Source organism: Poecilia reticulata, linkage group LG15 (assembly GCF_000633615.1).
Source record: "Poecilia reticulata strain Guanapo linkage group LG15, Guppy_female_1.0+MT, whole genome shotgun sequence".
Lineage (NCBI taxonomy): Eukaryota > Metazoa > Chordata > Actinopteri > Cyprinodontiformes > Poeciliidae > Poecilia > Poecilia reticulata.
In genome coordinates this window covers 23,660,795-23,687,143 of record NC_024345.1, presented here as the reverse complement: position 1 = coordinate 23,687,143, position 26,349 = coordinate 23,660,795, and the positions used below count along the sequence as shown (strand labels likewise).

Here is a 26,349-nt window from a genome sequence, read left to right as displayed (position 1 = left end):
TATTTTTTAAGCCTAAATTTGTAAAGTTTTGTAAAATGAATAGTTTATCATAAAATTCCCAACATGTTCTAAATACCATATCTACATGTTGAATAAAATTAAGCTTTTTCAACAACAAAAAAATGGCAAAAGACAGTTAATATTTTATCCAAAATGAACCCAAATAATAGTAAAAAAAAAAAAAAAAGAAAAATCATACAAAACCCACAGTTTATCTTTAAAATTGTCCTCATGTGACTAAACGTGAGATGATTAAAGGTCTCAGAGTCTGGAGGAAGAGTGAAGAGTGAGACATGGGATCCAAGTTGCTTTAGGTCCAACATGAAGTTTAAATTGCCAGGTGCCAACATTTAGAGAAGCATGTTCTCTGTTGGTGTTAATTCCAACAGGGAATCTGTGTAATAGTGTCAAGAGGAAGAAACAAGAGCCAAACATGCAGATGAGCTAAAGGCCATTATTAAAGCAACTCGGGCTTAAAACCTCAGCAGAGAGGATCATCTCCCCCATGTCACAAAAAGGTGCTGTGCTATACATGAATATGCTTTTAGTTCATTTCTGTGATTAAAAACATTGAATGTCAGGACTTTATAAGCTGCAAACAATAATCATCAGCAATAACAGGAATACATTTTAAGGATGTCACTTAATAGGAGTTTGGCTTTGTGACTTGAATAGCTAAAATAAATTTGCTGACGTCATCTGACTTCAGTAAATGCACCTGTACTCCAGACTTCACTGTATGTCGAGAGGTTTGGAGCAAGAAAGGTGGCCAAAAAAACTGCACTATTGCTGAGGAAGCGACCGTTTAATGTGCTCATTCCACACGTCATTAAAAGTGGAGCCTGTCCGGAGACTCTGGACACAGCGGGGGGGGGGGAGGGACTCTGACTCTGGGCGCCACATGCGCAACAAGTCCGAGGGCGCACAGACTGCGGCGGCGGCAGCGGCTGGGATCCCGGCGCGCTGCGGCTCGGAGCGGAAAACGGACTTCACGCTGACCACGAGGAGGAGTTTTGATTGGCTGATTCATCTTCATTCTGGTTTGGGCTGAAGGACGCACAGCCGCCAAGTTTATCGCAACTTTCGGACGTGCGTCACTGGAAGTTTTCGTTAGACCTTCAAGCATAACGAAAACGCTGCGGACTTCTTTTAAGAGCATGGAAAGTTTACGGTGGCGGGATTATAATTCTGGTTTCACAGACGGAAGCAGTTCAGCAGAGGATTTAAAGCGCTTTGTGCCTCAGCAGGTGACCGACGCGGTGTGACACCGTCTCGACGTTTGCTCCACTTTTACTGAACGCGATGTGAGATGGTCCCGACTGGTCACAGAGGCTGGGATGACATAACTTGAAGAGAAAAAAGGTGTCCCCCCCCCTTTTAAAAGCAGCGTTAAGCCACGATGAGAGCGCTGGGTTTCCTCTGCCTAACAGCCCTGCTGTGGGAGGCGAGCCAGAGCAGCAGAAACTGTCCGGACCTGATGGTTGACAGCTGTCACTGCTCGGCTGAGAGGTCCAAGGAGCTGAGCAGGCATCACGTCCGAGTCAAAGTGCTGTGCGATGATGTGGACCTGATGGACACCCTGCCGCCCAGCTTCCTCCCAAACAGAACGGTTTCCCTGTAAGTAGGAGCCATCATGAGTTAAACATCACTGACAGCTGAGGAGACTCAGACGCCTTTACAAAAGTCAGAACAATTTCACACCATTATCTGCTTTATTGGAGCTTTATGTGCTAGAGTAACACAACGAAGTGCAGCTGTGGAAAGGTGGCAGAAGGATTCATTGTTTTTAAAAGAAATCTACAAATAATCTGAGAAATATAACGCACAGCTTCTCCTTAAAACTTTCTTTCTAGTAGCTTTGCAAAAATGTAAAAAGTTTGCCTATTCCTTTATGTAACTTTTTTTGAAAAGCTGGATGGAGAGGATCTGTTTACATCAATTTTAAAGTCTTGCCACAGATTCTCAATTACAGTCTTCTTGTTAAAGCCACTTTGCAGGATTTTATTTTATGTGTCTGAGTAAAGGGGGCAGGATATAAAAGTGTGGCACGCTTTTATTTTTCAAATGTTTGAAAATAACATACCGTATTCCTCCCTCTGTCACATCAGTTCCAATAAAAATAAATATATGTTTGTGGATGTGAAAAACTTAATGGAATATAAATACTTCTACAACACGCTTTATGAATTAACTCAATAGAAATTAGTTTTAACAGGTTCAACACCATGAATGGCAGCAGACAAACAGGTTTAAGGAGGCCATTTTAAAATAAGTCCAGAGAATATTTCTAGTAGAAAACTTAAAAAGGTCACTGAAACTCTATTTTAAGTAATGGTTGCTAACTTTACGGCACTTTTTAAGAAACAAAAAACCGAGTTAAGAATAATGAAGACATGAAATAATGGCTACTTGGAGAAAGTGAAGACATTATTTATTGAAGATTGACTTAAATTAGGAAAATTCCAGTAATATAAGTGTCTAATTTCCACATAATAAGTATTGATCATGTCAACAGTTTTCTTAGTTTAAATATTTCTAATTGGGCTTAAAATTCACACCAGATGTCAGCAACAGCCCATGTTATCCACACTTAGAAATCAATGAGTTGGGGGATAATTATTAAAAACATGTAGAAAAGGATGTTCAAGAAGGTGTGGAAAGCCAAGAAACCAGCTGAAATCTGTCAATACTTAGAAACTATTTTGCTGCTTTGTGCAAACAAATATTACTAGAAACATCTGCTTACGTCTATTGGCCAAGGGGGTTATCGGCGTAAATCTATAACTTTCTACTCGTAAGGGATTTAGAGTCCCAACCTGCCTGTACAAATATTTATTTATGGCTAGTTAAAGTCGGTCGTTGCTGAAATCAGAAAAATGTTCTTTCTGCTAAAACGTCAGAAAAGGCATTTCTCCAAAGTTTTGTTTGTGGTACAAAGTATCACTCTAAAGTCGCACTGACTGGTGAGATGCTTTACTTTCTATGAATTTTTGATGCAGTAAGCATCACTCATTAAAGTTTCTTTATTTGAACTTAATGTTTTTGAAAGATTTAGTGAGAACAGGAAGGGCAGATGAATTATAATCTATTATAATCTCACAATTCTGCTTGACAAAATCCGTCATGTGCTGCCTTTAGATCCTGGTTGAATCTGGAGTCTCGGCTCTTTGCGTGTTTGGTCCTAAGTTCTCCAAGCCAAATATGTCCTGCTGTCAAATGCTGATGGATTAGGCTGTTGAATAATAAGATGTCAGTTTTTTAGATATATTGATAAATGACTGACGTGTGTATCTGCTTAGATTTGTTGAGCTCTTAGTTCCCTCCGGCTTCACTGATCTCCATCATGCTGAGACTCTGGTGATGCCTCTTGTTCCATCTAGATGTTTAACCTGTTGATTTGTGTGGTCATTTGAAAAGTCGATACTTTATAAAAGCAAAAAAAATGGAAAGACCATGGAAGTTTTTTCTGTGTTTAGTAGATAAAAATGTTTAGTGTTTTAGAGAATCTGATGTTGTGCTTCTAGTTGTGTCAATCTAGGCTGGTGTTCAATTAGCGGTAAAATACTTTTTAACAGCTTCCCAGAATGTAGTGGTTATCAAGAACCATTTGTATTTAGCTGTGGATTGTTCACTGATTGTTCGCTGCTCAGAGGTGATTAATCTGAAATCTGATTTCTTGGTGCTTCTCTAGCACTCAGTCCTCGAATTAACAGAGTTGTAAAAGGTAAGGTATATGAAAAACAATGGGTAACTCAGAGAAATGCAGTTCTGCTTCTGATAAACGTCAGATTTTGTGTGATTATGCATGCATCCCGTGTTAAAATATGAATTATTTTAAAGTGTAGTTCTTTCTTTGGAAATATTTATTCCATCATTGCAAAAACGCTTCTTAAATGTTAATACTTCATCTTGTGATTTTGCACTTAGTTCTCCCATTCCTTCCTTTTATTGCCGCACCTCTCTGGTTTTGTCCACGTAAAGTGCTCGCTGTTCCTTGTGCAACGTATTATTTGCATTGCATTCAAAATTATTCAAACACAAATCTGGCAGGTCCACAACTGAGAAACCTCCTTTAGCATTTAGTCCTGTCTCTCTTTGCAGATCAAATGGCACTTCAAATATTAAAAGCGTTGATAACTCTTCCCTGCGTATCACCACTCTGTCTCTTTGCAGGTGCACCAAAATGCTGTGAAATTAATAGACTGCTTTATTATTAGAAACTAGATGCTTGCCTTTGGTGGGGAAAAGGGAAATTGTAAATGTAAAGGCCCTTGACGAGTCTGAGCCAACGACCACTCGTTCCAAACTACAAGCACGGCTGATTAATGAAAGGCACTTTGCATGCAGCAATTTATTTAGAGTGACATTTCCATTCCTTTCTATGGGGAGTGGTTAATGGCTTTGTTTTATTTTTTAACATTTGTCAAAATGGAAATGTTTTGTTGCCCACAGTTGCTAAAAAGGGCTCTGTATGAATAAATGAAATAAATATAAAGTATTTTCCTTTTTTATTCCTTTATTTCTGAAGTTCGCAGTGCCATTTAGAATATTTCATTCAAGTATTATCAGGATGTGTAATGTATCCATAGGGCTCAAATTAGGCTTTTTTATGGTGGACTGATTGTAATTTTGTAATTTTCTTAAATCAATACACGATATAAATTAGACATACATGATTTAGTAGGTGTGTGCACCTTCTACAATATTTTAAATGTGTTTTGGTCATCTGCAGAAAAAACACAACAAACAAACTTTTGATGCAAGTTTAGCTGTAAATTTGACCACTTTTTTTTTTTTTGCCAGAGTTAGTTAATTTTCATTAGTTTCATCCATGGAGTTATAACTGTAGTTATAATTATCAACTACAGTTAATAATTGTAATTATTAACTGTAATAATTGTAATTATTAGCTGTAGTTGAGGTTGGGGCTTTGTTTAATGTTTAAGTTTAATGTTGGCCTGATTTATACATTTCAATTTAGGTGTGGGGATCAATGTTCAGTCATTTCTTTCAACGATGTGCTCACACATCAGTAGATGAATATGTTATTCATCCCATGACTGAAATTTGGGTACCCAGTAGCCCAGGAGTCCAAAAAACACACTAATAAGTGCAACAATCTAAACAAACAAGGTATATTAGACCAAAAACGTTGTTGCACTACTACTAACATCACATGACCCTCAAGTTCATGATCCCCTCCCGTCATCAAGGTGTTGTAGAGTCTAATGTCAGACTAAGGGACTAGAGATCTCCAGAACCTCCCAGTCCTCCAGTGCAGTGAGATGAGCCTCTCATTGTAGCGGCTTCTCTGCTTCACCAGGATGTGATGGTGGGAATGGTTACCGATATCCATCATGGCCAGCATTGTGCTGCTCATCCTTCTCTCCTCCACAGTCTCAATGGTGTCCAAACTATTGCCAAGTAGTTCTCCACCATTATTAATTCAACTACTAACAACAACCCTTATCCTCAGCATGATTCCACCATCGGAGGGTTGCTGGCGCCCATCTCCAGCCAACGTTTTGGGCGAGAGGTGGGGTCACCCTGGACAGGTTGCCAGTCCATCGCAGCCATCAAGACTCAACAAATTTTATTTTTGACCAAAGCCCAAAGCAAGCTTTACTTATCTCCACTCACCTCTGCACAGAGTAGAGTTCCCTTCTCCACTTGGCTTGGCATAGGGCAATAATGTTGTGCGATGCATGTAACACACATGAATGTGCTTCAAAGCTCAGCACAGCCGGAGCTGTTTTCAATCTAAATGGCTAATTAGAGAGCTCCAGCCTTCCAAATAAGCTCCAATAATCTTAGAGGAACCTTAACAATGCTGTTTAAATTACTTCTCTCCTTGAAAGACAAACCAGCACAGGAACTGGAATGTTAACAAAACGTCAGTAAGTCATTGATTTAGAGTTACATTCTATCTTTTTACAGAAAACAAAGCTATTAACCATGCAGACTCTTTAGTCACCCCAGTCACCAGTACAGTTTGGTTTCTTCTTAAAGGTCAACTGTGAGTCAATAGCTGCTCCTATGAACCTGCAGGTTTGTACTGTAGCTGTCGGTGATTAGGAGCAGCTACTGCTGCCTGCTGGTGGACTGAGAGGCTGGTGGCAGCCTCTATCTGACTGCCCCTGGGCAGCTGTGGCTACAGTGTAGTAGCCTTTAACGGTGGGGGGAAAAAAATTATCTTACAGAGAATTGCAAGTCTTAAATCTGGAAATTCTGAATCGATTCAAATGAATCTCTAGACTGAATAAAAACACTGGTTTCTGAATCAAATCGTGACACTAAAAATCAGAATGGAATCCTAGACACTAAAATATTAACACCTCTAGTAGCGCGTCACCATCATCAGCATATGAATGGGTGAATGGCTGAAGGTAGTGTTAAGAGCTTTTGGGTCATCTGGACCAGATAAAGCACTATACAAGTACAGGTTTTTATTATGTCTGTGTTTTTATCTTGAAATTTGATGGCTATTCTGTTAAAGATGATCTCTCCAAAAACCAATGATTGTTGAGACCATGACCTCAAGCCAAAGGAAAATTTTATGGACTATGCTACATAAAAAAATAAATAAAAAAAATCGCCTAATTTAAATGAACTCAACCGTTTCTGAGAGAGTCAATTTCAACAGCCCAGAAAATAAATATGAAAGTCATGACACTGATGAGTGGAAGTTAACTGACTGGCATGCCATGACATCCATGACCTTGCTTGAAAGAGTTATGGTTATATGTATTGGTGTGTGTGCGTGTGTGTGTGTGTGTGTGGGCGTGTATGCGTGTGTGTGCGCGCTTTATGCTGCATTGGGACCCCTGGGGATCTGTGGAGGTCTAAAGGTCACCTTGCTCTATGCCTTGCTGAACTAAATCCTACAGCCAAGTTGTGCAGGAAGCATTTTTCCTGCATTAGGAAATGTGACCTTTGTCAGGCTGAAGTGGCCTCCCCATTCACTCTTTTGTCTAGATGTGATGCGTAAATAAAGGGGGGCATGTACATACCACTCTCTCCCTGCAGACTGCTTGGATCTCCAGAATCTCTCCCTGTATGCTCCTTTCTCACCTCTTTGAGGAACTCGTCCCACCGTTTTCTGAGTGACAGCTTAAGCACAGATGTGTCACTTTTGAATGTTCTCCCCGAGAACCAAAAGCCATCTCTTGTTCTAGGCACAGATTGGGGTATGTTGCTCGGATTTTTATTACAGCATCTATAAAATGTTTATGAGGAACAGCCCCTTGCAGCATTGGAACACCCAGCTAGTGCCAAAGAGAAACAATTCAATGAGCAAATCAAGGAGCAGTAGCATGAATAATAGAGATGGAAATGAGCTGTATGCAGGAGTGAGTCAGTAAGTCTCCGCGCTGCATAGTGCCCTCGATTAACACCTGTGCCTGTGTTTTCCTTATCATCTGTGCTGCGGGGAGTGGAAGTTAAGGAGTTCGGCCTGACAGCTCTGTCGACCTTGGGACCTATCGTTTGTAATTGTTTCTGCAGTTTTGAGCAGCAGCGTTCCTCTGCAGAGCAGCAGCCCAGATTGCAGCTGACACCCATCTTGGGTTGTGCGCTAACAGGCGGACACGTCACCTATCAAGAGATGTGGAGGAGCTGGTAGCTGAAGAGACAAGGGGATAGACTAAAGGTGGGAGATGCAGGCAGGCAAAACAAAATCCAGAGCAAGATGGACAGGTGTGGCAGAAAGAATGCTGGAAAGTCTGAAGTTTCACTTGTTAGCTGAGACTTAAAGCTACTTCTATCACATGTTGTCACATTAGTCACAAACATCAATGTATTTAATGTTATAAAATTAAACACAGTTTTCACTATTTCAAGAGGAAAATATGTCAAACGTATATCTTGTAACTGGAATTCAGCCTTCATGTGTCAATATTTTTGAAACACCTTTCACTGTAATTACATCTTTAACTCTTTTGGAGTTTGTCCACAGCTTCGTACATCTTCACACCTTTTTCTTTTTGCAAAATGATTTCAGTTCAGTCAGTTGGATGTTATTTGTGAACATCAACATTCAATATTTGCCATAGATTTTCAATTCTCATCCTCATTCCTGCCATAGAAAAGCATTCCCGCATCATGGTGCTGCCACCACTAGGTTTTCCCTTAGCGATTGTGTGTGTAGAGAGATGTCAGGGCTTGTGTGCAATGGACAAATGTTCATTACTGAAATCTGAAATATTGAAAGCTTCTTCATCGTGTTTGTAAATAATTCACTTGAAGAAAAGTGAATTGCCTTCAAGGTCAGCATTTCCTGACCCTGAAATAGAAAATAGAAACAGAAAAAACATGTATTCAAGGTTAGGACATTATAAAAAATAAAAAAAGTCATAAAATAAGTAAGTAAAGAAATCTACATGTAAAGTAAATTACTAAAAGTGTGAACAAATTGGTTTAGTAAAAATGAAAAGAGGAAAAACGTTTCGCTGTGACAAGTCAACCAAAATATTTTCATAAAACCAATTTGTTCACTTTTTAGTGCACCAAGCTGTAGAAATATCATACGCATGATTTTTTAAAAATTATATTAACTTAATAGTTATTAATAAATCGGTCCCTTTTTAATTTGGGGGGTTTTCACAGATGGTTTTGTATTGATGGGTGCAGTTTGCTAAAGGTTTTCTTTTCTCTACTTCGAAATCATAACCGCTTTAAAGAAATTAGTTCAACCTTTCAAATCGAGGGAAAACATGCATCAGATGTGAGACATTAAAACAGGAGAAGACTTCTAGAGCAACATATGCCAAAAATTATATTGTAAAGCAAATGTTTTCTTAGTAATTATAATGTTTTATCCCTGTTTGGATTCAAAATTGAAATTGAATGATTCATTCCACCACCCCTGCTGATGAGCTTGTGTATGTTTTCTAATAGGTATATTGTTATAAATGTTGGCCAAAATGTTTGGTGTGCACCCCATTGTGGTTTGTGGCAAACTGTAAATGTAACTTGTTAGTGCTTTATTTTTCATTTCCTTTTGTCCCACCCAAAAGTCAGATTTGTGGTGTTGTTGTGTCAACAGATTCTCCCCGAGCTGCGACTCTCTGCATCTCCTCCACAGTTAAACTCTCTGGGTGCTGCTCTGAATATTGCCCTCCTTGCTGTTCTGTCAGAATTCATGGATGCTTATTTTATAGTTTTGTCAAATGTTATTTACTAAGTTGGTGAGCTGTGAAGCAATTGGTTACATTAAGTTTCTTTCAGAGTAAAAAAAGGTACTGACATGCCTCACTTTTCAGAAAACAATTTATCCTCAGATATGTACTACTTTGTAGCCTGTCACATAAAAGTCCAATAACATTAAGGTTTGGGATTTGTACAATACCAAATGTGAAAAAGTTTAAAGGGTATGAATACTTGAAACATTTTCTCTCGCAGGCCATTAGGCAGACACACACAGGATTGTGCTTTGTGCATGCACAACATCTCAGCTGCTAAGAAAACCAGAAACAGATCTACCTCTGCTGTGTCCCAGGTGATGGGCTCAATTTGCATAGTGTTTGTGCTTTTTTATGATTTACCTGCTGAGAGTGGAGCATGTGGGTTTAATTTAACTTTCCCATTTTGAAGGTATGTGCAAACATATTAGTCTAAATAAAAATAAAATAAAATGGGTCCCACTAAAACATTCTTGAATTTGCCTGCTCTAACACACAAATGAGGCAAAGTTAATTTCTTTAAATTACACATAACACATGCTGCAGCTTCATGGAGCAACAGATGTTTACTCTGTTGCCTCACAGTAGTAAAGGTCCTGAGAACGAATCCAGGTGGAGATCTTTCTGTTTGCATGTTCTCTGAGTGCATTCAGGGATTCAGGCTTTTCCTCAGCATTCAAATAAAAATGTTTGCTTAATTGGCTGCTCTAAAATTGCCCTTGCATGTGATTCCATGCATGCGTTTTTGCGTGTCCCGTGTGTGTTTTTGTGCAGCCCTGTGATGGATTGGCAATCTGTCCAGGGTCCGCTGCAACTCTTGCCTATTGATTGCTTGACATGGGTACCAGCCCCATAGACCCAGATCGGATTGATGAGAAAATGAATGAAAGGAAAGCTACACGTGCTACTCTGATTTGTGAGGTTTGTAGAACCTAGAATGTAAACTGTTTCCTTCATTAAATCCCTAAAATTAGGTTAATAAACTGCTGTCAGACCAAGGGAAGACGCAATTTAGCCGTTCTATTGATCTAATTGAAAAAGCATCAAAGCAAGAATTAAAGTAAGCCTTTGTAGTAATAAAAAGCACAACTGCCAGCTTTAATGCGAAATTTGGCATGTTCAATTTTTGTTTTATTTGATCATTCTTCTTTTGAATTAAAAAAAACATTTTGGCATTTAATCTTTACCTTTATTTTACATTGTACGTGTGTAAGTGTGCCTGCTTTCCTTTTGAAGGCTGAACTCACGTGCGTCATGCAGTTGTGATTTGAAGTTGGCAGAAGTGGGACCCATCCTTTTAGCAAGGAAATGAGTCACAGTCAGTTCATTTTCGTCAGTTCTTTGAAGACGATGGTATGGATCAAATATATGACGTGCAAAACTTCCTTCTCTGTTGTGTCAAAACAGCAGTAGAATAAATCTGTGGAACTTCAAATTTAAATCTAATCTATTTACATGTCAATTAGATTTTAGTACATCAGTTCACTGAAGTATGAAGATTTTTATAGGTCAAAAAACATTACATTATCTGTAATGAGTCAAAAATAATTCCTATTTTATGTATTATGCAATTTATTGATACATTTTTTCCATTTTATTTTGGTGGAGCAGTCGGTTTTGCTGTTGTCCTGCAGGGTTTGGGTTTGAATCCCAGTTTCCAGGTTCTTCCTCTGCATATGCGAGTTCTCTCTGGTTACTCCCACTATTTTTTCTTTGCCTTAGATTGATGAAATACTTTTTTGTGTTTAATTTGTATATGTTGAGGTTAATTTGAATAAATAGTGTCATTAAAAAGTTGAACAACAAGGCGTCAGTGAAGTTTTCATGCTCAGGGTAGTTCACTGCTCTTCTGTTTGTTGTTTCTTAACTAAATCAAGGCTTTTCCAAATTACTGCTTGGTCTGAGATTTTAGAGATCCTCTTAATCTTTTGTGAAGGAGGTTTAAAAAGCATGAAACAGCCAAATAAAAAGCAGCTCAAGTGTTGCACTTTGGATATGTTGCTACTATATTGCAGATAGACAGTTTGTTTGAACACGAACTGAACAATAAAGGAAAATTTAGATTGATCTACTTTTGTCATTTTAAATAAATATAGCATGACAGGCCATCAGAGATATTGCATCACTATAAATAAAATTGTGTGTATTCTTTTCTTTGCTCCTCTTTTATTCACTCTATCTTTGTTATTCTCCCTCTGTTATTCCTCGGGGGCTTTTTTTTCTTGTCTGCCGAGGTGCTGTTTGTGCTCTACTCTCTTCAGAGTTCTGAGTACTTATCCATGAATATTTCATTGCACACACACACACACACACACACACACACACCCTCTATGTACTCTTGTGCATTAGCTCATTGACAAACCACGTGAGCGCCCAGCAGATCAAGAAACGCAGAGCGTAAAATGCATTAATGGCTTTGACACACATCGACACGGAGAGCCTGCTGTTGATCTACACAGACGTGACCGAAAGGACTCTGATAAAACTGTTGTATGTGCCGTCATTCTGAGAGGAGTGGTGCCTGTCTCGTCTTCTCTTGCCCCCCTGTTTGCTTCTGCTGCGCATTTCCCAGCGAAACCTTTTCTGTTATAAAAAGCAAAAGGTTTCATCTTTAGATGGGTGAGTCATCTAGGCTCCAGAGGGGAGGGAACACTTTCAGATCTTTTCACTTTGCAATTCCTAAAGCTAAGAAAATCTGCCCTTGTGTTGTCGGCGCTCCCTAGCAGCTCACTGTGGCCTCACTGTGGGTAGTGACTGACCGAGTTAGTTATAAATTGTTAGTACTTTATTGGGTCATCCTTGACTTTTCAGTGCAACTACATTGTTATATCATCAGGAACTGGCGCAGACCTGCTGACCTGCAGTTGAGCTGCCTCAAGTTGTCTGGTCATCAATCATGTGGCGCGCTTTAAAGAAACAGACGTTTTGCTTTAAAAAATAATGATTTGATGATCTGGAGTTCACAACTGCTGAAGAAGGAGGTTATAAATTGGGTTTGAATAACCAGCAATGTGCCAAAACGCAAGCTTATCATGTGCAAAATATTAAGCAATGACAGATGGTGTGTGTGCTGTAGATACTTGACAGTGTTAAATACCAAAGTTACTCAAAGAGCCATAAATTAGAAGGAGCAAAAGAGGTGAACTCGGAAGCCTGTTGGTTTTTCCCGTTTTCAGACTCGCAGTAAGACATCCTGAATAAAACCTCAGTGCTGTCGTGCGTTTTCTCCATGGAGTGATTGAGCTTCCCCGTCTGTCACACAGGAGCCGTGGTGTCAGCTGTGTGTCCTGGTTTAGGCGCCGATCTCTGATTCTGTTTGTGTGCAACCAGGCGGTTTCAAAGTGAGCCTGCATGTACAGAGCTGTCTGCTAACTAATGGGTATTCTTATCACTCAAACTAACGCTTTTTATGTATTTTTTCACTTTCTTATTAATGCTGATTTTTGTGTAGCACCTGCTGCTCTGAACTTCAGCTGATATTCATGTTGTGCTCTTCCATTTTTTATGTAGAAGTTAGACCTGGCAGTGGTTTCATTAAAGCTAAAACCTGCTGTTAGACCCTTGAGTTCAACTTTTTAAAAGTTTGACAAACTTTTCATATGAAAGAACTGAAACAGAACTGGAACCCATACGTTGCATCCTGAGAAAGGGGAGGGGGGAAAATGAGCCGAATCGGTTATGCCCAGAATTCAGATTTAGACATGCAGCCGTTTGGTTTGCAAAGTTGCATCTCAGAATTTACCCAAACATCAGCAGGTGCCACGGGAAGCTCATCACATGAATAACACATAAGTTCTCAAAATTATACACAACCATGATGGCTTCTCAGGTGTTTGTAGGGAAAAATTGAGACCAGTAGAAGTACTTTCTAAACTTTGATAACAATCTTACTATTTGAGGAAATCGAATAAGATACCCTCTCTTGGTGTTTAGGTGTTGTTGAAGAAGAAGATTTTAGGTCATAATAAATTTAGGAAAAATCTCTGGGTCTATCTTCCTCTTACGGATCCCAGGTTCTCCCGGCGGACCGCGTGTGGCCACACAGAAAACAACAATGAGTGTTGACGTCACAGAATTACAGAGTTTAATCCAGTAGAAGACAGTGTATGAAATTACAACAGAAACTGCAAAACAGCAGAGACATACATTCAAGAAAAGCAAAGACGTCTTTGGAGAACTGCAAGAGCAAATCTAATTTGTTACTCATGTGTAGAAAGTTTTATAGTAAAGGCGCATTCTTGTCTTTAATTTATTCAAATAAGGCGTATCTTTGCTCATCCAACCAGGAGCTGTCTCTGACCCTCTCTAAAGTTAGAAACTCCCTGCAATTTGTTTCCAAGATCTAAGGCCATTTGTCCCCTTTATCTAAATAAAGTGGAAGCAAAGCTTCTCCTGAACTCCTGCTGGTTTACGGCTTTTCACAGATCAGTGTGAAAGTTGGAACTTCTCCTGATTGTTTTCCCACACAGACAAAAGGCAGTTCAAAAGATCTTTGCAAACAATCTGCTTTAAGGTAAAATAAAGGTCAATAGGGCAGAATAAGTTATTAATCTGAAAACTATAACTATGCTATTTCAATCAAGGCATGTTAAGTTTTAAAACTAGCATATTTTAAATGTATTTTCTTAACAGTGTGTATGGTGATGTCACTAACATTTTAGTCTAATCGGATAATTTTTTTCTGTAATGAGTAAAATCACACGTTACAATTTCTAATCCAGTAATGAGATTAAAGTTACGTATCCAAGTCACTACGTTACTATTTTCACCATTTCACAGAGTGAAAAGATCACTTTTTGCTTGCTGCTCATAATAATGAATGTTTTATTACATCTGTTTCTGCCAGGGGTGACAGTAAAACGGCATGTCTGTCATCTGAAACGTTGCTTTTAAAACTTTATCTTTCCATGTTTGTGTCTTGTAGAACTATTTGACGTTATAATCTCTGCTGGATTGGTGTGTTGGATCACTGCACTGGACTGCTTCTCCGGGAGCTATTTCTGTTTCTGTTCCCCTGTAATAACAATCTCCAGTCAAACATGTATGCTGCATGGCAGCCAGGATGGTTTGCAGGGGGAGAACTCTGGTCAGACCTCCCAGAAATATCCCAACAGTGGACGAGGCTGAAGAAGCAGAACTGAGCCGATATGAAATCTGGGGAAAGAGGGATATGAATTTCATAAAGTTCGCCTCTGATTCTGTTATTGTGGAACAACAATGATGTTTGGTTACTTTTCTTTGTCTCTAAGGAGAAGTTTATTGTTATGATTGAGTCAATTTTTCTATATTTTTGATATTTTAGGTCAACAGATCCACTTTTGCAGTAATTGACCAAGAAATGAGGTGCGTCTTCAGGAAAATTATTCAAAATCTATTAATTAATGAGAGAATTATTTAGTTTTAGTCGACTAATCCTAACATTTTAGCTGACTAAATGTACTAATCTAAAGCATAACATCCTGAAGAAATGTATTTTTAAGAGCCTTTTACATCGTTATGAAAAGTAATTTCTTGCACCTGGGTAAGAGATGTATCTTTACATGTCTGCAGCTGGAGCAAAAACTCAGGAAAATTTTGTTTATGGTTGATAAACATCCTGTTTGCTTAAAAAAATAACATTTTATGTTAAAGAATCTGAGTTTGTGTCAATGCGTCAGACAAACGCTGGTCTTAGACGGAAAGAAAATGTTCATTAGTGTATTTCAAACCTGATTCTGTCCTCGTCTACATAAATTAGTTTTTCCTCATCGTTTTTAGACACTTTTAAGTAATCAAATTCCATTGTTTCTGTGAGATTTTGTTGAAATGACTAAAAAAAAAACATAATTATATATTTCTTATTTACAATAGCATGGCAAAGTTTGCTATTTTTTCTCCGATTTCAGGAAGTGAAACTCATTCTAAATGGCTTCATCACACATAGAGAAAAGTTTGAAGTCATTCTGAGGATTATGGCTTACAGTTAATGAAAATCCCAAATTCAGTCTGTCAGAAAATTAGAACATTGTGAAAAAGTGAAATATCAGAAACTCATGGTGTGACAACGTAGTCGGCTAATTAACTCAGAAAACCTGACTGAGTGACATCCTCCACAACAGGAGAACAAAGCCTAGAATTAAACACATTTTTCAGAATCCTGAAATGTATGTCTATAATATCAAATGTGTATTAATATTTTGTGATATTCCACTTTTCTTAGACTCTGAATTTTGGGTTTTTATTATCTGCAAGTCATAATAATCAAAATTGCAAGAATAGTTTTTAAACAAAGCTGCATAATGAGTTTCCCTGTTTTTTATAGATGGACATGTAGGTTAAATAGTCATTTGTCTTCATGTTTTTAATGAAATTTCAAATTTGTCTTACGACTGAATGCAGCATCTGGCAGTCGATACAAACTACATCTTGTGTATTTCAGAGTAAACACTTATTTGCAAGTGTTTGAAACATTTCTATTGTTACAAAGGAGAAGGGTGTTTTTGCAGTTTTGAAATTAACATCATTTTTTTACACAATTCATCTATTTATTTATTCCTTTTTTTCTTTCCCTTTTAAGGACCTTCCTTTTTAAAGGTTTGAGAGAAATTCTGACTTCTTGGAAAATGACAAAAATTACCCTTTTCAGCTTTTTGAACTTTCCGTCATATTTTCCTGGTTGGACTCTGTAAAATGGTTTTTTCTTTCTCTTGACCTCAAGTCGAACCTCTCTGATTTAAAAAAGAAAAAACTCTTCTAACAACCAAGGCTATGCAGCTTAGACAAAAACAACCACTGGCTGTACAGACTATTCTCTGATCTGCACACAATTTAGCATAGAGCTGAAAATAAATTGGATCTTAAGGGTTTTCATTAGCAGCAGTTCAGAAATTAATTTATTCTCCCTGAAAGATGTCAAAGATAACAGTTTGATTGTTTTTATTGCTATTGATACAAAGAAGTAAGGTGTCATTGTAGTTTTTTTGTTTGGTCTTTTGGTAAATTTTATACAATGAATCTACTCATAGATTCCGTTTCTTCTTTTACTTTGACAAACTTTTAAATGTGTGAAATTCTGAGCAGAAATTAATTTATTCAGATTTCTTTTCTCAGTCAGAGATGTTAAAGACAACAGTATTTTAGCAAAATTTGTATTTTGCTAAAATACAAATTTTTTGTATTTTAGCAAAACCAAAAAATAAAAGCAGTTAGATAAAGACATGTTTATTTTATACCTTTTTATGGAAGTATCTCCTACTATAAAAATCTTATTCCTAATCTGCTATACTTATTTTTTTTGTTTTGGCACTAATTTCCCCCGCAGCTTATTCCTCTCCTTATGTTTCACACATTAAGCTGTTGTCACTGGATTGTGTGAAATCGATAGAATATGTGGAAAAAAATCAGCAAGTACAATTTTGAAATACCTTCAGAAAGCTGAAAAAGTGTTGAACTAAGACCGTTTTAGAGGACTGCAGATTTTCTGGCTTATTGAAAGCAGTTTATTATGAAATGATTTAATCAGCCCTCAGTGTTTGGCTGTGGCTGGAGCACAGTAAGCAGTGACATGAACCATTTGTTGCAGTCCATAGAGACAATGCTGAGTCTATGCTCTCCTCCCTTGTTGAAAGCGGCTTATCTACAGAGAGCACAATTAATAATGTAAATAGACAGCTGAAGGTCTCCTCCAGAAGTTTGTCATGGGCTGTTTACATAATGTTCAATTCAGTTTTTTTTTTGTCTGGGATTTCCTGGACATTACACAGGACCTGAAATATGTACGCAGGGGTCTGAGAAGAGGCGGATATACAGAGCAGCACAGGACACACTTGAGTTTGTACAAACATGATCAGTCTGTCCTTTACTGGAAAGTTTCTCTGGAGAGGAGTGAAGCAACACAGGGAGCAGATAGGAGAGAAGATGCGCAATGCAGAGGACCGCCACTGTTTTCATGTGGCAAAGTAGCTCATGCAAATGCATACACATGGGAAGAAATGATTCATGCTTTTTTTTTTACATTTATATTCAACCACTCTTCCCTAAATCCCTAAATAAGCATCATAAAGATCAAGAAACAGCAGACATGTCGTAGTTAAGGCTGTGGTGAAGGTTAAAGCACATAATATCCCAAACTTTAAGAATCTCACAGAGCTTTATCCTATCATCTGAAAACAAAGCATGTGGCAACCGATGTAAACCATTCAAGACTTGGACATTCACCTAAACTGAAATGCTGGTCATGGAGAGTGTGAGTCATAAAGTAGCCAAAAGGCCAGCGGTTACCCAGGAAACATGCCGTAAACATGCCTCCAGATCAACGCATATTCATGTGAAATCTTTGACAGGACTTGAAAATTTAGGTTCATTGAAACTTTACATCCAGTTTGATTGACCTTGAGTTAACGGACAATAGGCAAACAATTTAAACCTCTATGTGCAAATCTGGTAGCGACATACCAGGACTTACCCCAAAACCCTTCAAATCCTCAGCCTAATTCATTCGTCTGCAAAGTGTTGGACAATGGCAGGTGAGTAAAAATACATGCCACACTTTTCAGATATATTTTTTTTATAAATAAAAATAAACAATACCTTTTCACTTCACATTTTTACTATACTTTGTGTTGGTCTAACAAACTATATCACAATGAAATGCATACTTTCAAACAGATTAAAACAAGCTGTGTTATTTTGATAGATTTTGGTGTTAAAATATTTTTTTGACTGAAAATTATCTGCTTAAACTTTTTCTTTCGGCCAACTTCATGCATGTTGAGGTCTGCTGCAGTTTTCTTTTGTTTCAGTACAAACTCACAGAAATGCAGTTATATAAACTACAATTTGTGAGGCATCATGGGAGAAACTTGACTTACAGTGCCTGAAGATTAAAGTTTCCACAAGTATTTTGATAATTATTTTAGTGATGATTTTCAAGTTGTTGAGGTTGGAATGCCTTGTTGCCATTATCATAATCATTTGCTCTTACAGTCAGAAATAAAAAAGAAAAATCTGACACAGGTGTGAATAATTTTGCGCCTGGCTCAAAATTATGACACTGAATATGACTGTCTGTTTACATTTTGAATACAAATTAGGAGCTGAGAATTTAAACTCTTTGGTTACATTGGTCTAATATTACATTCAAAATACAGCTGTGATTATTTAAATGTTTTTTCGTGATCTTGGTGGAACAAATGAACTCGGCACAAAAAAATTAAAGTTACCTGAAATTTGAAGAAACATGATCCCCAGATTTTAAAACCAATCACTTGCTGCTGTGATGAGCTGAAAACATTAAAATGCAAAGAGGCCGACTTTACAGGATTTAAAGGATCTGCTGCAATTATCCTGCAGTCCAACGCATTAGTGCAAATCCATCCATCCATCCATCCGTCCGTCCGTCCGTCCGTCCGTCCGTCCGTCCGTCCGTCCGTCCATCCATCCATCCATCCATCCATCCATCCATCCATCCATCCATCCATCCATCCATCCATCCATTTTCTTGACACCCTTGTCCCTCAGTGGGGTCAGGAGGTGCTGGTGCCTCTCCTGCTAACGTTCCAGGCGAGAGGCGGGGTCACCTGGACAGGTCACCAGTCTGTCGCAGGGCAACACAGAGACACACAACCATCCACACACTCACGCCCAGGGGCAATTTAGAGAGACCAATTAACCTGACAGTCATGTTTTTGGACTGTGGGAGGAAACCGGAGTACCCGGAGAAAACCCACCATGCACAGGGAGAACATGCAAACTCCATGCAGAAAGACCCGGGCTGGGAATCGAACACAGAACCTTCTTGTTGCAAGGCAACAGCCGGGAATCAAATAGTGCAAATTCAACAGAGTGATTAATGCAAGGGACCTCAAGTATGTATTAGGGGTCTTTCTTCGTCAAATCTCACTTTCCTGCTTTAGGTATGCGCTTGATCATGTAAAATTATCGAGAATAAACCATAAATTAATGCTTTTTTTGTCACAAAACTAGTTGAATGTCTATAGTATACACTGCGTTCATTGCTAGTGATGTCTTTGGATTATAGGATGGAGCGTGCAGATGAATCTGAATGAATTGTTATATTATTAAATAATTTTTTTATTTCAGAAATTCAATTCAACAAGTGTATTTTGTTTTAGATTTAATCTGAACAGTGATAAACCTGCTGCTGTGATGAACTGGAAAAAATTAAAACACTATTTTGTTTTTACTTTTTGTTAAAACACTTTTTGGTTTATTTTTTTTGGGGAAAAAAAAAAATAGCCAGGTGAAAAATTACGTAATTCTTAAAAAGGCTACTTAGGTACTGAGTACTAGCAGTGCAGTTTAATCTGATTTAATTAGTGAAAATGTAATTATACAGACAAAATATAAAATTATGATTAAATATAAACCACATCATTACAACTTAACAAATTCAGGGAGAAGAAACACATACTTTCAAATCTGTTTTCCATCCATCCATTTTCTTTACACCCTTGTCCCTCAGTGGGGTCGGGAGGTGCTGGTGCCTCTCCTGCTAACGTTCCGGGCGAGAGGCGGGGTCACCTGGACAGGTCGCCAGTCTGTCGCAGGGCAACACAGAGACACACTCACACCTAGGGGCAATTTGGACAGACCAATTAACCTGACAGTCATGTTTTTGGACTGTGGGAGGAAACCGGAGTACCCGGAGAAAACCCACCATGCACMRGGARAACMWKSMAACYYCATGCAGAAAGACCCGGGCTGGGAATCGAACACAGAACCTTCTTGCTGCAAGGCAACAACTCTACCAACTGCGCCACTGTGCAGCCTAAATCTGTTTTCCACAAGATAAAATATTTAACCCAGTATTTCCAGTAAATAATATACATGTTAGAACAGTGCAAAGTACTTCCAGTGACCAAATCTATTTTGTACTGTTTGTTCAGTAGATAAATATACAATGAAGCTTGTTTAGCAACCAGAAGTTGATGAGGGCAATTTTAGTTAAAACACTCATTTTAAAGTGAAATAACTTGAGGTGAGTAAAGTATCCAGAGATTGTACTCAAGTACTAATAGGAGTAAAACTTATTCCTAGAAGTTCATTTATAAAAAGTTGCTATTTGTTTTTACCTACATCTGCTTGTAGATAGTGAAAACTAAAAATTCAAATAGTTTCTCTTGTCTGGAGGAAATTCACAAAGTCCTCATTTCACTGACATTTAGCACTTGGAAAGGAAAGCATGTCTTGCCACCCTGCAGTAGGAGAACTTGCCAAAAGAAAGCGATGCAACTCTTTGGTCAGCAATGTTTCCTCCAAACTTTTGTTCAATTTAAGTTCAGAGCTCTCCTTGCAGCAGATCCACTGCTTTGTCTTGTGGCAAAAGGATGCCAGCTGCCAGGATATATTGACTCCAAAGGCATTAAACTCCATGCAAACCCGGTGGAGGCAGGTCAACTGTCCAGCCCCACCGGACCAACGGAGGCCACTGCGAACATAAACTGCTGCCAACCTTGAACTGAGACCAAGTCTAAGACTAGAGAGGAGCATTGGGGGTATAAAAATAATCTCTCAACCTAAACAACAAGACTATAATATTTTGCAAATCAGCTTGACTTTTCTGGGATATTAGCTGGGAAATAATAAGTGGATGGTTTGTGCTTTTACAGATGATCTATCCTGAAACCCAGATGATAAATGGCTCTTATCAGATGAAGATACAGTGGTGGTATGGAGTTTAAAGATTAACCATTTTTCTTATGTGTGTTATTTGTATCCGACTGCTATTTTATCTGGCTTTTTGATTAATCTTACAATGAGGGTTAATCTTAAAATCCTGACGTTCTTGGAAGCTTGTATCCAAATTTCAGATTCAGCTTTGTGTCCACCCTGATTTGAAGAGGTAACTTATTGTTATGACAACTAGCAATAGTCATTGAAGATCCTTAAATACAGTGCAGAGTCATTTCACAGACACATTTGAATGTCTAGTTAAATTAGGAAGAAGATGCTCTCACACACACAGCTTCTTCCATCTGTGTGACCACACTGACAAACATTTACCCGGCTGATTTTGCTGCATTGAGAATCTTCACCTCAACATTTTCAGTGGACACACTTCCACTCCGCCCCCCTGGCAGTTTGGCCAGCAGTTTGCCCACTCAGCACAACTCATTGTGGGACCTCACTGCTTAATCCTAGAGTTAAAATTGAGTATATGTTTCCTTGCAGCTCTAACGAGAGCTCTGTCGTCACAGTGGAGGCCAGCGACATCCCAATTACCCCCCTCTTGCTAAACCTGGCCAATTATTCCCAGAGCCAGGCTTGTTAAAGGAGGACGGTGCAGGAGGGTGATGGAAGAGTCTGACCTTGTGAGAATCTGTGAGTGGGGGTGGTCGTTTGCTGACAGGAGATGCACAACATCACACATGCAGAGGGGCGCTCAAGGCAAGCTGATCACATGGGGGAGAGAGAGGGAGAGAGAGAAATGGGCCTGCAGTGGATGATTCAAGAGCTGGCTGCAACAATCAATATTTCAGCAGATATAAAAACCGGAATCATCATCCTGTGTGCATTTAAAATGATTTGAAACTTGGGTGCAGAATGAGCGCTATATTTATCATTAGCTACTGGCCCTACGGGAGCTCAGCTTACAGCCCTGTAGGAACTAAATTTATTCTAGAGCTGACGATACCGTCGCAACTTTCTGCTACTGATTCCAAAGTGAACGTCAAAGTAATGAATCTGTTGAAAGTTCTTCTTGAATAGTATTGAAATTATTTTAGTACAGATTAAGACTTTGGCTTTAGATCCAGTTTTGAAAGAATCTTAGAAGTTGAGGCACATATTGCTTACATGTGACAATTATTTATTGCTTTTAGCCACACTTTGTTATTCTCAATGTTAAGTTTCTGAGTTTAGAACATTTTTATGTTTAAATTGAAAAAGATAAAAAACAAGGACATCTTTATTGGATTTATATCTACAGTATGTAGCTTTAGTTAAAAAAAAGTCACTTTGTTATGACAGCTTTATATAAGACAGATTAGAGCTCCCACTGCTCCCAGTACTAATTACATAAATACACAACTTGGTCAGAAACAACCAATCAGAGTTAGGAGGAGGATCTTAACGCTGTCAATCATGCTCGTTCCCTGCTATCCTACATCGTCTTCCCGATAGCGGAGCCTGCCAGGAAAGCTCACGTTAGTTAGAAAGGCCACTGTTGATGGCAGATAAACGATTTTCCCGTGACGGCAAGTTGTTTCTTTGCCATTAGAACATTGAGCAGCGCGTACACAAGCTTGATCGAAGAGTTTATACAAATATGTAAAAAACAGCTTTTCTTCTGTAAAAGATGCATGTTGTAGCTTTAAGGAAGCAAATTGAACATGTGAGAGCTTAGCATGGTCTGGTTTAAACCTGGGACCTTCTTGTTGCAAGGCAGCGGTGCTACAGACGGTGCCACGTTACATCCAGCTCCCCATACAAAGCTCCCTATTAAGGCCATTGTTCATAAACCTTCAATTAAGGAATTATCAGTAAGTTATTGACTGAGTTATTATGGGAAACAAAAACTTCCTGTTTTACATATTGTCATTTTAAAGCGGGGGCTTTCTTTATTTTCATTGTGAAGCCTTGCAGTTGTTGCGTTCCTTCTTGTTTCTACCTGTCTGCCTCTAAGGGCCCCGTGAGTTGGTGTGCTCACTTCAACACTGACAGACTGAGAGCTATAGGCTGACCTGGTGATATCTCAAAGGAGAATTGGACTTTTGTCTGTGAAATGTCTTGCCTGAGCTGCAGGTTGCAAATGGTAACAAAACACCTGATTATATCCACTGAGAATTTATTTCCTTCGTTGGCAAAATTTGTTTAGATGTATGAGATTTTGGTTTGGATTCGGTGTGTCAGCTCAGTTGTATTTCTGAAGGTATGATATACTTGGGAAATTTAGCTGAGCATTGTTGAGGTACCAGAAGGGAAGGCATAGTGTGTTCTGAGTATGTGTTTGTTTTCCTGCCTGGTTTTTCACTCTGTTGTGTTCAGGTTTGAGAAAAAAAAATTGAGCTGCAAGACCCAGTGGGCTGAATAATAAGACAAGATTGCATGTGTGTGTGTTTGTGTGTGTGTTTGGCTGTCAGTGAGGACTATTTTTCTATTTTTGTCAGACTAATGCATTACTCAGAGAAACATACAGTTTATCATTTTGCATTCAACGCAGCCATAATTCATTCAAAACAAAGTTAAAAAAAGGAAATGCAGAGACAGCTGCCACTGAAATAATCAAAATGAAAGCACAGACTCTCCTGAATATGAATTCATCATCTAAATATCCCTGTTGTGTCTTTCATTGATTTGTTCAGTGTAGTCCAATGGATGAGTGAATTGTGCTGAAGTGGCGTTTCTGCGCGAACTGCCATTACGCCGATATTTTGACACGGAGAAGCAGAGGTTCTTGGATCATTACCCGTCTTAAACAGAAACGGCAATAAACAAGTCCTGAACGTGGCTTGGATGAGTAATTTACATCTGCAGCCTCATCAGACTTAAATCCTCATCACTCACCGGCATATCCAAAGAAGATAAACTGTTCATCCGCCATTTGACTAGAACATTTTCAACAACTCTATTTTTGTCATTGTTAAAAATGGCATGAGTTGGTTACTGGCATCAAAGTATTGTAAAAAGTTTCAATACTTTGATACCATACTCCTCTTTTCTCTGTGTAAAAATGGCTGCACCTCAGCTGACATGTCTGAAAACTCCTGAAGTTTGCTGACCTTGGTCTGGTCCAGGACAGTGATGAGTCTGTGTTCAGTCAGGAGGTGGATTCACTGCGACCCATTTGCACTCCTCTCAGCTGTAAGGTACGGGATCAGGAAAAGGGCAGCTAGCATCTCTGCAGACCCCACACATCCTGGACATAACCATCACATCCATCCATCCATTTTCATGCACCCATGTCCCTTAGTGGGGTCGGGAGGGTTGCTGGTGCCCATCTCCAGCTGGCGTGCCGGGCGAGAGGCGGGGTCACCCTGGACAGGTCGCCAGTCTGTCGCAGGGCAACACAGAGACACACAGGGCAAACAACCAGGCACACACACACACACACACACACACACCTAGAGGCAATTTGGAGAGGCCAATTAACCTGACAGTCATGTTTTTGGACTGTGGGAGGAAACCGGAGTACCCGGAGAAAACCCACGCATGCACAGGGAGAACATGCAAACTCCATGCAGAAAGACTGGGACCGGGAATCGAACCCAGAACCTTCTTACTGCAAGGCAACAGCTCTACCAACTGCGCCACTGTGCAGCCCCATAACCATCACATGATACAAAATTAGAAATATTGCAAAATTCCTAAATGTGTGAAAAATGTGACTCATTTTGCACACAATCTTGGCAAGTAAAGCTTTTCTAGTCTGATCTTAAATATTTCTGTCATACCTTTCTGATGGTTTAAAGTTCTTTCAATGACATACCAAAGAAAGTGCCAGAGAGGCTGGAGGGCTCTTAAGCTGAATGCTACATGGAGTCATGTTGCTCCAAACTCAGTGAGAAATCTTTGTTGAAGTGCAGACTCATCAAAAAGTGCTTTAACTTCACACCAATAGGAAGCTGTGACACAGATACAAAGGCAGCCTGTTGCAGCATTCTGTTGGTGCAAATCAGGGGTATTTGTTGTTTTCTTTTTTCACCCAAAATGGTTCCTAAATAACTGAAAAGTATCAACAAATCTTAAAAGTCCCCAAAATAGACACAGGCTCGTGAAAATAACTTCCACCTAATTCACCAGATGAAGACATTCTGGAAGTAACTGGCTGTTCTTCACAAGTCATTTTTCACTTTAGGGAAAAAAAAAATAGTGGTGTTTTAGTATTACGGGATGTCTTGCTGTGAAATCTTGTTACATCCCTATTATAAATGTACCTCAGCTTACTCGGTCTGTCAGCTCACCTTGACTTCTTCTTTTTCTCTCCACTTTAAACAGAAACCTGAGTAACAACAAGATCTCGCTGCTGAGAAACGGCTCCTTCTATGGCTTGGCCGCCCTGGAAAAGCTGTAAGTACTTAAATCAAGCACTCTTAACTGCTTTGTCCTCCCCAGAGTCCTAGTAGCTGTCATCACGACAGCAGTATTGTGCTTTTAAGCGGTAAAAAGGCAAACTGGGAGCATGGTGGGAATTAGGAGATCTTTGTCAGTTTCTACCCTGCAGGAGGCCCTCCTGTGTTTTTTTTTAACTCCTTTCCCTTGTGCTCGACTTGCAGTGCAGCAGTAAAAAGTCTTAAAAGAGGATAAAATGGAGCATTATATGAAAGACTAATGCGATGCAGGATCAGCGAGGTTTGACTGCCGACTGACGAGCCATGTCCATGTCGATGAGTCTTGTACCGCATGCAGAGTCCCAGAGGGTTGCATTCATGAAGCCTGATTATAAGCTCTGTGTCGGCTGCCCCAGCTTTGCCCCCTGAAGTCATCTATTGATTGCTTTCACCTCCGTCCAGCGCAGTGATCGCTGATTTTCCACCTGATGGTGACACTGACATTGGCTACTGATTAGGAAATCAGAAGAGAGGCCAACACCACACAGAGCAGACAGCTTGATACCCCACTCCCCTTCAGTCAGTCATCCACATGGAAGCACACACTTACACACACACAGAGGCTACAACGGTGGCTGGTGTGAAAATGATGACAGTCGGTTTGGTCCCTGTCTCCCTGACTAGTTGACAGCTCAATCCACACTGGAATACTGTCAGTGGAATGATTGTGTCCACTTTCTTCTCCTCTTTGTGACGTTGCTGGACCTATCGGATGATGTCGCCCGTCTCTCTGGGTCTTATTAGTCGCATTGAAAATATCTACTTTCATCCCTCCGGCTCCACTGCAGTAATGAATGGCTGGCTTTTAAAGGCGCTCGGCCAAATGTTTGCTGTGGCCGCCCTTTCAGAGCTGCGCTTTGTGTGGCCTACGCCTCCCCTTGGCCCGCTCCATGGCCGTGTTCTGTTCGTCCACCTTTCCCTCATGCAGCCTTTGGCAGTAAGGCGTCTGTCGCCAGCAGCCGATGCAAAGCCAGGTAGCCACAGTGGGTTGAAAGTGGCAGCCAGATGTTCCTTCGTCTGCCCCAGCTGACCAACTTTCTGCTTGGACGGTTGGCTAGGTGACCGGACAGGATGGTTGAGCTGAATTGGCAGCTGATTGACAAGTCTAATAGGGCGTGTGT

The 26,349-nt window shown here is 39.5% G+C and overlaps 1 protein-coding gene across 1 annotated transcript in view; it reads left to right on the top strand.

Annotated features, from left to right (window-relative positions):
* The first annotated feature begins 941 nt into the window (after window positions 1-941).
* The window catches only part of adgra1b (adhesion G protein-coupled receptor A1b), a 186,124-nt gene continuing 160,716 nt past the window's right edge, over window positions 942-26,349 (top strand). The window contains exons 1-2 of the mRNA XM_008429975.2: window positions 942-1,617; window positions 25,116-25,187. Of these exons, the coding sequence (XP_008428197.1) occupies window positions 1,400-1,617; window positions 25,116-25,187 (290 nt within the window). The 5' untranslated portion in view covers window positions 942-1,399. The remainder of the gene's footprint in view (window positions 1,618-25,115; window positions 25,188-26,349) is intronic.